Source organism: Aethalodelphis obliquidens, unplaced genomic scaffold (genome assembly GCF_003676395.1).
Source record: "Aethalodelphis obliquidens isolate GAN/ISIS:26980383/991018 unplaced genomic scaffold, ASM367639v1 scaffold12, whole genome shotgun sequence".
Classification (NCBI taxonomy): Eukaryota; Metazoa; Chordata; class Mammalia; order Artiodactyla; family Delphinidae; genus Aethalodelphis; species Aethalodelphis obliquidens.
This window is the reverse complement of record NW_020837956.1, coordinates 43235872-43249021: the sequence shown is the minus strand read 5'-3', so window position 1 is coordinate 43249021 and position 13150 is coordinate 43235872. Positions and strand designations below refer to the sequence as shown.

At 42.7% G+C, this 13150-nt stretch overlaps 1 protein-coding gene across 2 annotated transcripts in view; it reads right to left on the bottom strand.

Annotated features, from left to right (window-relative positions):
- Positions 1-13150, bottom strand: part of SH3YL1 (SH3 and SYLF domain containing 1) — a 46055-nt gene that overhangs the window by 13093 nt on the left and 19812 nt on the right. For both annotated transcript variants that reach the window (XM_027113886.1, XM_027113885.1), the window contains 5 exons: positions 11149-11213; positions 5539-5651; positions 4317-4445; positions 2156-2324; positions 1464-1542 (listed from right to left, as the gene is read on the bottom strand). In XM_027113886.1, the coding sequence (XP_026969687.1) occupies positions 1464-1542; positions 2156-2324; positions 4317-4445; positions 5539-5651; positions 11149-11213 (555 nt within the window). The remainder of the gene's footprint in view (positions 1-1463; positions 1543-2155; positions 2325-4316; positions 4446-5538; positions 5652-11148; positions 11214-13150) is intronic.

Here is a 13150-nt window from a genome sequence, read left to right as displayed (position 1 = left end):
AGGCATAAGGTGAGTCATATTTAATACAAAATTAATAATGTGTTAGTTTTCTTACTGTTTTATAACTTGGCTTTCAAAGAATTACATTGCTGTACCATATGCCCCTCTCTCTCTCTCTCTCATAATTGGAGAAACTATCAGTCTTCATCGCATGTAAGTGGTTTTTAAAAAATGTGACAATGTTTCTAATACTGTATTATCAGTATGGCTGTAATACTGTGTGCCATCCAAATTTCATAACTTCTCACTCATTAGCGTACAGGCTAGGCTACCGTGAAGCAGCCATATTGCTGCTTCTTTTTCATCAATGCATGAATCATTATACCTGTAAATACGAATTTCTTTTTCTATTATCTTTTCACTTTTTATGTCTAGTGTTAGTAATACATATAACATTTACAGTTTTTTGTATCATATGAGACAATATTGATGTACGTACTGACAGACTATTCATCTTGTAAACAGACAATGTAAACTTATGGTATAAATAAATACAGTAAAGTACAATCAATGTATTTTCTTTTCCTTATGATTTTCTTAATAATATTTTTTCTAGCTTACTTTATATAAGAATATAGTATGTAACACATATAACATACAAAATACGTGTTAATCAACTGTTCATGGTACCAGTAAGGCTTCCAGTCAGCAATGGGCTATTTGGGGAAGTCAAAAGTTATATATGGACTTTTGACTGCATGAGGGGTTGGTGTCCCTAACCTCTGCGTTATTCAAGGGTCAAGTGTACTTCCTTCCAGTAACGGCAGTTACTTTTCCACCTGTGATATCTCTGCTTCTAGAAGGAAAGTTCTTTAAAGGCAAGAGGTAAGTTAGATTCATCACTGTGCTCTCAAAAGCCACAGTCCAAAGCCACTTGCAGAACAGTTAATTATTACATGAAACATTGCCTACTTTAATATATTGCTATTTACTGGTAACCTCTATACATGAAAAGCAGAATTCCAAGAGTGACTGTCATAAAAATGAGTGATGGAAAGAGGTGTAAAGGCCAAAAGCCTGGTGCTTTACAAATTTATCCTATTTTAAAACCATCTTATGAAACCCTGAGCTCCCAAGAATGTATGGTCAAATTAATATTCAGTAATATAAATCTATGTGTATATGAGAAAAATAGGCTTAGTTTCCATTTCAAATTAGCAGGATAATAGTCTTTGGAAGAAATGACAAAAAAAGAAAAACTTTAAAGATAAATCACTTTGTGAATTGGAAAAAGCATTTTCTGAATGAGAATAGACATTTTCACAAATTACAGGAATGAGAATTTGCCTTGTGTGTTTAGAAGAGACCAGGCATTTGTTTTTCTCTCTTTAATACTCATTAGTTCTTCTATTTGACACTAAAGTAATGACTTTAGATCTATCATTAAATGTAGCTTGATTTCTTAATAATATTTCACGATTACTTCATTATAAATGTATTTGAATTGCAACACAAATATTTACTTTGAGAGCCAGAATTGAGCTGTGCTTGTGCAGACGATTGCCGTGGTCTTGACAATGGTTTTGAAGGTAATTCTTTAGCCTGGGAGGAAAGACAACAACAAAAAATGCATGTGATTTTAAAACTCTGTTTTTACTTAGGAGCATATAAGGCTCCCCCCCCCACAGTGGGTGTACACGGCAAACGTTATCCTATGCACTCATTAACAGAGCACACGTACTGCTCTGGGCCACATCTGGTTGAACTGGACAACACGCGGGTGACGGCTGGGGGCGCGCTTCTATAACCGGAAGCTTCCCTCATCCTGGCACCTTTGACACCGCGCAGGTGGAGCAGAGCGATGCGCTGACCCGGAAGGGGCCACGCGGCTCCGAAAGGTGCGGAACTGGATGAACGAGGCGCACAAAACCCTCTGCACGTCAAGGCCCCTGGCTAGCGGCAGTTATTAGTATTATCAATTAATATTATAAAGTTCTATCCTTGCAGAAATGCAATCATGGAGAACCATGTTTCTTCCTGAAATTTGCATAGATGACTGTCAAGGTTTTATGACATTTTCACAAGAACTTTATGTTAATGAAATTAAAAGGGAAGTGTAGTAGGTTATTAGAAACCTGATATCAAGGATAGAATGTTCTATATAAAGAAATTTTCTGTGGCTACTAAGAAAAACATAAAAACCAAGCATGATTACAGAAGCCTTCTTCCTCTCCCGTGCTGCTTTTCTTGCATTGATTCGTTGTCCTTCATTTTCATACTTTTCAGTAAAAGAATCAAGAATTTCATAAAGATCTTCTGCTTCAGCAGGCCGTGGTATATCTCCAAATAAAATGTCATAAGCTCGAATGTCTTGACAATAAAATCTAATAAGAAATATATTAAGAACATTTCTTTTGCAGACATAGATCTTTTCTAGAGTTAAATGTAGGACACACAACTGTGTATGTGTGTGTGATTTACTCACATATAGCACTTCATAGATACTACTTTTCAAACACCAACTACAAGCCATAACCCATGTCAAAGCCTCTAAATTCACCTCTCCAAGCTTACCTCTAGAGGCGATCACCATAAATGGTCTGATATTTATATCCTTTTCCCAATAATATAAAAGCACATCATATATACATACAAACATATATAGAATATTTATATACAAATGCATATAATAAACATATATTTATATAAACACTAATACACATATAATTACAATCACATACCTATACATCTTTATAGGTTTTTACTTTTTAAGTTTCTTATAAAAATGGTGCTAACATATAGTTTCCTTAAAATGTTTATTTGTATCAAAATTATGTAAGGATTTGCCTTGCATGTGTAGAAGCCCTGCAACTGATTAAGAAGGATATTCGTTTTAGTTTATCCAGGATTTAGGTGAACTTTAGTTGGAAAATCTTCCAAAGGCCTAGAATCACAAATTTCTAAAAGCATGCTTAACTTAAACTTCTCAAATTAATAAAACCAGAAGTAAAAACATTTCTCTTGACTTTACAAGATGGAGAAATTTAAGAATCCCCCCATTCCTCCTATTTTCTGGTTGTTGGGGTCTGCACTGAACGTTTCTGCATGTGCTGTGGGATTCTGGGTAAACGGGCACCGCAGACTTGGTACTCAACTTCTCTCAAGTCTGCTGTAAGCGGCAGACGTGTGTCCACCACCAGCTGAGGCAGCCCTGTCAGGGCCACTATTAGTGGGATTCCTGCCAGGTTCTAGAATCAGTCCTCTCAGTCTTAGCTTTTTATCTTTTTCTGGGCAATTAGACATACTTTCGTGGAAATACAGAAGAGCAGTTTTGGGAAAAATTAGCCAGATGCCAGTTTAAAGTGGAAGTTCCTCGTCGCCTGTTAGGGTACTTCCAAATCTTGCATTTTTTAAATCAAAATTGGTCTCTATCTTATGGAAGAAAGACAAAGGCTGAGCCTAACAATAGGAAACCTCTCGTGAGGAACGCTGCACTTTGATGTTATGGAGACGGCTGCATGCCTTCAGCCTCATGAGTCACCCTCTGCCAGCTTCACACTCTTCTTCTGCAGCTTCCTCGCCTCTCTCAGCCTGAACAGAATTAAAAAGAATTAGGGCGTTGCTCTGGACGAGGCTTTGGCTGAAGGCAGTGTTGTGGCTGGTTTGGTCTTCAATCCAAACCACTAAAACTTTCTCCGGAGCACTAATAAGGCTGTTTCGCCTTCTATCATCTGTGTGTTCACTGGAGGAGCACTTGTGATTTCCTTCAAGAACTTTTCCTTTGCACTCACAGCTCGGCTAACTGTTTGGCACGAGAGACCTAGCTTCCGGCCCATCCTGGCTTTGACGTGGCTTCCTCACTAAGCTTGGTCATTTCTGGCTCTTGATTTAAAGTAAGAGACGTGCAACTCTTCTTTTCACTTGAACACCTGGAGGTCTTTGTAGGGTTATTAATTTCAATATTGTTGTGTCTAAGGGAATAGGGAGGCCTGAGGAGAGGGGGGGCAGGGGGTGGTGGTGAGTGGAAACAGCCAGTCTGAGGAGCCATCAGAATACACACTCGTTTACTGATTAGGTTCTCCATCCTATAGGGGTGCGGTTCCTGGTGCCCCAAACAATAACCATGGTAACACCAAGGTCACTGACCACAGATCACCATAGCCAATGTAGTGATAATGAAAAAGTCTGAAATATTGCAGGAATTACCGAAACGTGATGCAGAGACACAAAGTGAGCAAATGCTCTTGGAAAAATGGTGCCAACAGACTTGCCTGTGCAAAGGTTCTCTGTACACTCTTAACGACAGGAGTCTACGAAGTATTATTTTCTCATCACACGCTCTTCAAATCAATTAAAGTGATTTGCCTTGAACTTACTTTCGGTTAGTTTCTTTCCTCTCAATCAAACAGCTACCTTCTAAAGACATGCCAGCGAAGAGGCCTCTTGACTTGCAGTAAGTAAAGACAGCCGCGGAGCTTCTTAGGGAGACGTCTCCTTCTAAATTCCTGCAAAACAGAAGGCTTTGCATCACAGAACTGTGAGCACGTTCACTTGAAGATGTCTGATTGGCACTGCGCTTCTAACCCAAAAGAAGGATCCTGCTCTGCACTTACTTCAATCATTTTTTCTGCGGGGGGGAAGAAATATTGTTTATTGAATATTTAATGAGGTCACGTCCATAGGGCTTTCTCTTTTTGTAAATTTTATTTTATTTATTTATTTTTTATACAGCAGGTCCTATTAGTCACCTATTTTATACATATTAGTACATATATGTCAATCCCAATCTCCCAGTTCATCACACCACCAACCCCATCCCCAACTTCAATCATTTTACATATTTTACTTCCTGCTGGCCTAAGCTAGGTGTGTTCAAAGGGGTCTAGAGGACGGACAGTTCATGGCAAGTACACAGCAGGTCAGATGGTTGTAGCACAGTGTGATGCACGTGGAGAACACACGTACAGCTGATACTTTCCCATATTGTCTTCCTTCCCTAAAACAGGGAAACACACCTCAAGAGTAAAAGACTGTGGTTCTTTTTACAGTGAGTATTTTCATGGAACTTAGAAACATTTTTAAATGATTTTACTGAGTAGCTTCTATAAACAGTCTGGGTTTAAAATATTTAATTGCTCAATTAACTCAAGAATAGTTATTGATTAATAGAGAAGGAAAATACACTTTAAGCATTGTAAACATCACTCAAGTAAAACACTTCCATTTCAATTTTTCATAATTTAGTTTGAAAAAAAAAACACCTTTTTTTCCCTGATCAATGCCGTCCTTTCTCAGTTAATTAAAATTGACTCGACCTGGCTCCTTCAAAGCTTAAAGGTGAATTTTATGTTGATTCCGGTAGATACAACAGCCTGCAGTTCTGAAATATTTAATTTCTTTTTGTGTGTTTTAGTTTCAGATTTTCTCACAGTGGCTGTGTTTTGTATATTTCTTATTTGTAAGCAGCCTCAAACCCTCTGGGGCACGTGTAAATCATAAATTTCTGTCATTTTAATTCGTTTCTCTTAATGAAAAACAATGTAGTTTTAAAGCCTTTACTATCCAAGAGCTGTTCAAATGGGATTTCAGCGTACTCACCTTCCCAAGGGCCCAACTGCCACAGTCAAATTCCCTCCAAGTGTTAGGTTACCACCTTTTGCAAAAGCTTCTACTGCTCTGTCATAATTCAAAATTATTACCAAATCCGATACCTGAAATGTAGACAGCCATTTATTTTAAAAATAATGTCTAAACATCATTTAAAATATATGTTTACTAAAACTCAAGATACGATATGTAATGTAGCAAGAATTTCAATGTAGCCAAAGAAAGTATGAAAGCAGAGCCGTGCTGTATTTTCAGCTGTGGATGTGAGCCACTAACCTCCCGCCGGTAATCAGAGCGCAGGCCTCTGGGCACTCTCTGTGCATCGAGCACGTGGTGTGAGGTCTCCAGGCATCGACTTCTTCTCAGCAGCCTCGCGGGTTAGTGAGGCTGAGTGACGTGTCCTAGTGACACGTGAACAGGTCACACACAGGTTGGAAGGTCCGGGGCCCGAGTCTGGTCCCCACCGGCGCCCCTGCAGGGCCACGCGACCCCCAAGCAGAAGCCGCCCCAAAGCGCAGGACACCAGGAGGAAGATTAGTTAACCAGTAGTTATGCCTATTACCATGGTTAATCCTCCAAGTAAAAGCAAAGCCGGAGCGAGTCTCCACGCTCTGGGCGGGTCGCTGTGGACAGGGCGTGTTCTTCAGACTCGCCTCCTCTGGGGCGGGACCCCCGGTGAGGCCGCGCAGGGTGCCCAGGCCACGGCCCCGCACCCCACGACCGCAGAGAGGTGCCGGCTGGGGAGGCCAGACTTTCAACCCAGCTCCTCTTCGCAGCACCGGGCCGTCTGCGGCATCTTGGCTCCATTTGGCCTTTTCATGGTTAAAGTCCACGGCAGGACCCGCCCCCTGAACCACGTGGAGTCAAGCACGTGTGTCAAGTGCCGGAGAACTGAAGGCCTGAGGGCCTGGCGCTGGGAATCTGGGCTCAAAATGGAAACCATTTGGGTGTTAATTCCACTTCTGACCCTGGCATATTGTGTGACCTTGGGCAAATGATTGAGTGGCTCAAAGCCCCAATCTCCTCTGTAAAATGGTTAATAGTAACCAGATTTCTAAGTATATATAATCGTATAGATATATGTATATACATGTATATACGCATATACACAAATCTAGGGTTGTTTGAAAGATGAGTTGAAATCATTTGTAAACCCTGGCATCACATCTCAATAAAATATGCAAAGGCCAAGCAGATTAATGTTTAAAAGATGACTTCATTTATATCGTTCTTTAAATTTTTCAAATCTTTGTTTTCATCTGACAGAAGAATCTGATTATTACCAAATGTGATTGCACTCGGAAGGGCCTAGTGGAATTCCTGATACAGTTTAATATGAATCCCTTCATGAAAAATTACACTCAAGTTCCGTAGGACAGACCAAATATGCCAGCTAATTGATGCATGCAAAACATATCACTGTGACTCATGTCAACTGTTAATTCCATTTTATACATGGACAGTTTCTGATGATCATTATGTTGAATGATACAGAATTATTTAGCGTTTCTCATGCAAAGTAAAGCAATTTTGCCACTGATCACATAACCAAATCTTATGTACTTTTTAAGATAACACATATGAAATTACTTTGCGTAATGCTTAGAGTGTACACACTCAGTGTAAGTCTCCAGCCGTGACCTTGTGGATACTCTAGTTGTTATGTCTCCTTCTACTTGGTACGTCTTAGGATAGTTAAGTAAGGCACAACTCTACGAGTCAATAAAGAAAATAAATTAATCCTTTAATTTTATGTCTAGTCTCAATTCAGTTCTCCTGAAATAAGACTAAGATAATCCTGTGTTCTTTGGTGACGTGACTAATTACAGAACCAGGTCCAAAGCACCACAGTTTGAAGAGCGGCGGTACTGACGGCGGCTCGATTTATTTCCACAGCTTAGAATAAAAAGCAAAACAGATTTCCTGAAAGAAAACCGGAGCAGCGGAGCAAATAAACAGTTAAGACAGACGTTTAAGAATTTGATAAAGGCTTCTTAATAAGTTCGCATTAAGATACAGTTAACTGTAAATAAAATGCGAGTTTTACAATTGAACTCAATTCTTTAAAAAGAATTTAAAAAAATACAAGTATCATGCAGGAAAAGCTGCGGGAGAAATGTTCTCAGGAACCGGAGGGCTTCTCGTCCCCTGACACCCTGTCCCCAACACGGCACTATCCCATCTCCCTCTCAAGTGTTTACCCACCTTGAACCCAAGCGAGTCCCTGATGCTGTCGTCCTGTAACGAAGAGATAGCTTTCAAGCCCCAAATCCAGACAATCTGGCGAGAAAGCCCAGGGCTCTCTCCTGTGGTTCTAGTGAGACCCGTCCCCCAGCCCCACCCCTAGCCTCCATAGAAGGGTCTTCTTTCCCATCCCTCAAGCCATTCTGCTCGGGAGTCTGTCTCACTCCCCAGAAAGTCTCATCATGTGGGCAGTAAGCTTTCAGACTCAGCACGTGGCATCATCAGCCTCAACGTTCGACCCAAATTTGAGGGGTTCCCATCCCCTTCCACTCCTCACACCAACAGATCCCCCCCCTTGCACAGCAATCTTAGGGGACTTCGAAACTGAACTCTGATCTCCAAGGGTAGTTTCTCAACTTAAGCCTAGATGCCTTCCTCATCATTAAAGGAAAAGGGTTCATCCAAATTCTCCTGGAAAAAGCAGAGTCATTCTTCTCACATTACAACCTTGGGTGAAAGCGAGGTTGATCTGATTTGATGGCCCAGTGTGGATTCTGGCTTTTGGTAAACAACGAACAGTTGGGTAATCCAAGGTATCAGGGTTTTCAGACCTTTGGGCTCTGCTATAATTGTCCTGGAAAGAAAATTTAATGGTGTTTAAACCAAGTCTTAGCATTACCTTTCCTTACTCCACTGGCTTTTAAATCTTTCATTTGTTGTTGTTGTGTTTGGTGGGTATGTGTGAGTTCTACAACCTTGGGAATTCTCAGCAGCTCTCGTGAGGGGACCAGTGCCATAATCTATACTTAACTAATGCCCAAGCTCCTGAAGGCCAACAGGTTCTGTAAACGTCCCTAACTTCACACACCTTCAGAACCGTTCCTGGTCTAGGTTCCAAAGTGGAGCTAGAACTAGACTTCCTGATAGTCAAGTACGCATTCCACGTGTAATGAAGGGGTCGCCACCTGGGGGAGGCAGCAGGGGGGCGGAAGGTCGCAAGGGGTCCTGGGCCCAGGAGAGGGGTCTGGTCCCACCATGGGGGGCACTGCAGTCCCCTCCAGCCCTGCCACCACACACCACACCCACGTGCTGCCAGGTGGCGAGAGCAGCTGACCCCAAACGCCAGCCCCCTTGCCTCTGTCGTAAGACCTGCCTTCTCCTCCTGTCATCAGACCAGGGCGAGTTTACCTGGAACCACGGCCTTGCTTGGACCCTTCCCCTTCTCTGTCCTGCTTCCCTTAGCCCCTTATAGTTTCCCCCCGACCCAGAACATTTGCTCAGTAAGTCACGTGCACCACGAGCCCCGTCTCAGGCTCTGTCTCCAGTGAAACCAATTAGAGACAACCACACACCACCTCTGCAAGAATCTCAGCATCTCTGTGCGTTGAAAATAATCACATGCACCCCGCCTACCTCATCCGTGCCCTGAAATCCACGGCGTGTTACATGGGTGGGAGTTACGGTTAGAGCCAGCTGGGGCACTAGAAGCGAGGAGACTCACCCAAGCGCCCGTGGAAGCCAGAGGCCTCCCTCTGAATGGCCAGCCTGTCATTCTCCGGCTGGAGGAGTCACATAACTCAGTTATCTACACAATGACGGCAGCGACAGCCACTCAGCATGGCTACGGTATGGAAATGATTCTATGAGAGTACATGTGAGAGTTTTATGAGAATGTTAGCCATTATTGCTAATTATTCCATTCCAAAACAGAAGGGCAGATAATTAAGTTATTCGACAAACATTTAATAGTTTGAACCGATGATGCCAGTGCTTTAAAGAAACATTTATTTTGGGTGTCTACTTGTGCTTGACACTTGGCCAGTCTGAGGGCACAGGTATGAAGGACTCACAACCTAGGTAAGGGCCAGGCAAGAAAACCTCCAGACTGGCGCATGCGCCGAGCACCCCATCCCACTAGGAGCAAGCGTCTGGCGGAAGAAGAATGCCAGAGAGGAGCTCGGGCAGCCTCGGGGGCTGCAGACTCGAGGCATGGGTCCCGCTGCCTGAGGTGGCCACAGGCCTGCTGCACTTCATTGCAACTGGAGCTGGGGTGACAAGAGCATCCAGACGCAGGAGCTCCGCGGGCACATGGCCGCCGACCCCCAAGCTCCCTCGCTCATCCTGGGTCAGAGCTGCACCCCGAAGGTAACTGCATGTTTCTGGCCAGGTCTGAGATGCTTCCTGGGGAACCAGCACGGCCTCTCGTTAGCACTGAAAAGTGACCGACAGCTCTAACCTTACGGCTACGCTCAGGGAAGCAAAGCCAGGTCCTATCGAAGAGGCACAAACTCCTAGGACAGTCTTCTAATCTCTACTTGAAGAGGATATTTTAAAAAGTTAATACTTATCTTCCATGTACAGTATTTAAATGGAATTCCAGAGTTAATTTCTACTCAGCCACGAGGGTAAGTGGCATTCAAAGTTTCCACAAACGGCAAATATAAGCAAATGCTCTTTGAGATGGAGCCCCAAAGCCTGGGGTCAGCGGGCAGTGATGAGGGACACCTGGGTACAGCACCAGGACGTGTGAGCAGGGGTGCACAACAGATGCTGAAAATACGCTTTCTACACGAGTGCGATGTTTCTGAAGGCCATGATTTGGTTGAATATACAACCAAAAGGCAGTCATGTTAGCAAAACTAAAATATGTTCCTCTTTTTATATCACAAATCAATGCAGCAGCAAGTAAAGGTCAAATAAAAATGAAAGTCAGTAGTGGAAATACTTCCTCCTAATAAGGCCAAGGGCATTTAAAACTATGGCAACAGAGCAAATTCATAAAAGGGTAGTTCAGGAAGAAACTGACTGAAATTTCAGAAGAAAATGATTTGGGAATATTAGGAGATTTGATTTACCAAGTCACTTAGCAGTAAAGCAGCAGACGAAAGCTTGATATCATGTAGATGCTCCCTGTGGGAGAGACCTCTGTAAGCAAGTGTGTGCTGGCATAATTTCCAGTCCATTTGATAGAAACCATAGTCATTAGCAGCAAAGTTGTAAAATGAAACAATACAAAGTCAACCTTTACTTAAAAAATTGGAAGGGGTTTGAACATCAGGGACACCAAACTGGATTTTGCCACAGATGTTGACACATGGCATTGAGCTGTTTGCACCCATGACTCTGCAGTCAGAAGCCAGAAACTGCCAGTTGTAGTTTTCAGGTCTGAGAACACGTGTTCTGCAGATGTGCTAACGATGGAAACAGATGAGATGGTAAATGAAAGAAACTCTACTCTCAATGAAGGCGAAGGAGAAAAATGATAAACATTACACAGCTTCAGGTAGAGAGTCAAGAAAATAAAAGGGAACGATTTCCATAGGTGGTTAAACAAGAACAGCAGGAGATCACTCGACTTTCACGTAGCAGTTGCTTTTAGAGAATAGGGTAGTCGTATGTACACACGTCACCACTCACCTCTATTCCTAGTTCAAATCCTCCACCAAGCCCAGCTATCCCGATGGCCGAAGGTGCAGACCATTCTAATAAAAACAAACAAACATTACTCTAATATTAAAACTCCTTGGCACATAAATATGGGGAGGAAAAATGCTAAAATATGAATTAATAGTGTTTCTTCTTAAAGTAATGAGATTTTGGCATTTTTGACTATGTTTTTAAATGTTCTTTAATAAATATATATAATTTTTTTTTTTTTTTTTTTTTTTTTTGTGTTTTTGGCCTTTTTTTTTTTTTTCCTTTCCCTTTCGGAGCACAGGCTACGGACATGCAGCCTCAGCAGCCATGGCTCACGGGCCCAGCCGCTCCGCGGCACGTGGGATCCTCCCGGACCGGGGCACGAACCCGCGTCCCCTGCATCGGCAGGCGGACTCTCAACCACTGCACCACCAGGGAAGCCCTATAATTTTTTAAGTTAAAAAGGTTGGAAAGGTGTTGGTTATTCATTATGAGCCTCATAGACTCACAAGTCTATGTTTTCTAACCTTTCCCTACAAACATGCATGATACCAAACTATTGAATTCTCACCAGTTAAATACACATAGCATTTGATCATTTCAACCGTCAGTATTCCTAATGTTTTACAAAATAATTGAGCTGGAATTCCAGTCTTTTGTTAGCATTTTATCATAGATATAAGAGAGCAGATGGATTCAAAAGAGTTTATTATAATCACTTCTAAGGGTAACATAATACTAAACCGTTTCTATTGTAAATCCTGGAGGGCAAAAACTGTTTTGACACCCTTTGTGCCTAGTAGAAGCACAAGAAATAGGTTATAAATTCAAGATTATTAAAATTCTAACAAGATACACATCCTTACATTTGGAAACTAGTACAATAATTCCATTTGCCACGATATGGTACGTTTCAGGATTATCGTGTGCCTAGCTTTCCTGATCTGGACACAATCGTGCTAAACAAGTCTAGAAAAAAATAATTGGGGGGGGGTGGTCTAGATGGAGTGCTTGCTGAAATGCCCAATTCTTCTTGCTACCATGTATTCTAGATGACAGGCTAGTGCTTGAATATACCCAGAACTAATCTATCTGGGCTTAGAGGGGTTTTGATTACAGAAATTAATGTCTCATAATCTCAAAGTTCTTTTCCACTTCCTATGTTAGGGACTGTCCCTGTTTAAAAACTGCCCACCTGGGCTTCCCTGGTGGTGCAGTGGTTGGGAGTCTGCCTCCTAATGCAGGGGACACGGGTTCAAGCCCTGGTCTGGGAGGATCCCATATGCCGCGGAGCAACTAGTCCCATGAGCCACAACTACTGAGCCTGCGCGTCTGGAGCCTGTGCTCCGCAACAAGAGAGGCCGCGATAGTGAGAGGCCCGCGCACTGCGATGAAGAGTGGCCGCCGCTTGCCACAACTAGAGAAAGCCCTCGCACAGAAACGAAGACCCAACACAGCAAAAATAAATTAATTAATAAACTACCCCTAACATCTTAAAAAAAAAAACTATTAAAAGTGATTAATTTCTAAAAGAAAAACAAACTGCCCACCTGGCCAGGGTCTGGGGATTTGCTGCGCCCCACTGGGCACATATTATATTACCCTCTGAAGAGTGACCAGCAGCTACTTGGGAAGATGGGAGACAGAAACTTAGGTATCTAAGTAGGAAGGTCCACCCGAGGTTCTGATAGGAGCCCCAGGTGTCGACGGCTCCTCCCCGCTTTCTGACAGTCACCGGTCCATGACCATTCGGACCTGCAGGGCTGAGGGCTCCTTGCAGGTGCAGAGCCCATCTCACGGTGGACTCGATTTGAGTGTGCCTACTTGTCTGGTTGTAGTGCTGGGAATCTGCCCACGAAAATTTGCGTAATGCTGCTTTTCTTGAGAAGAAGAGAATGTTGTCACTTTTTGTTTCGTAGCCAAGCCCAGAGCTATGAAATCTGAACCACCTCAGGGGCAAACTCTCATCTGCTGTAGGGACGCCTCACAGGGGACAACAAAT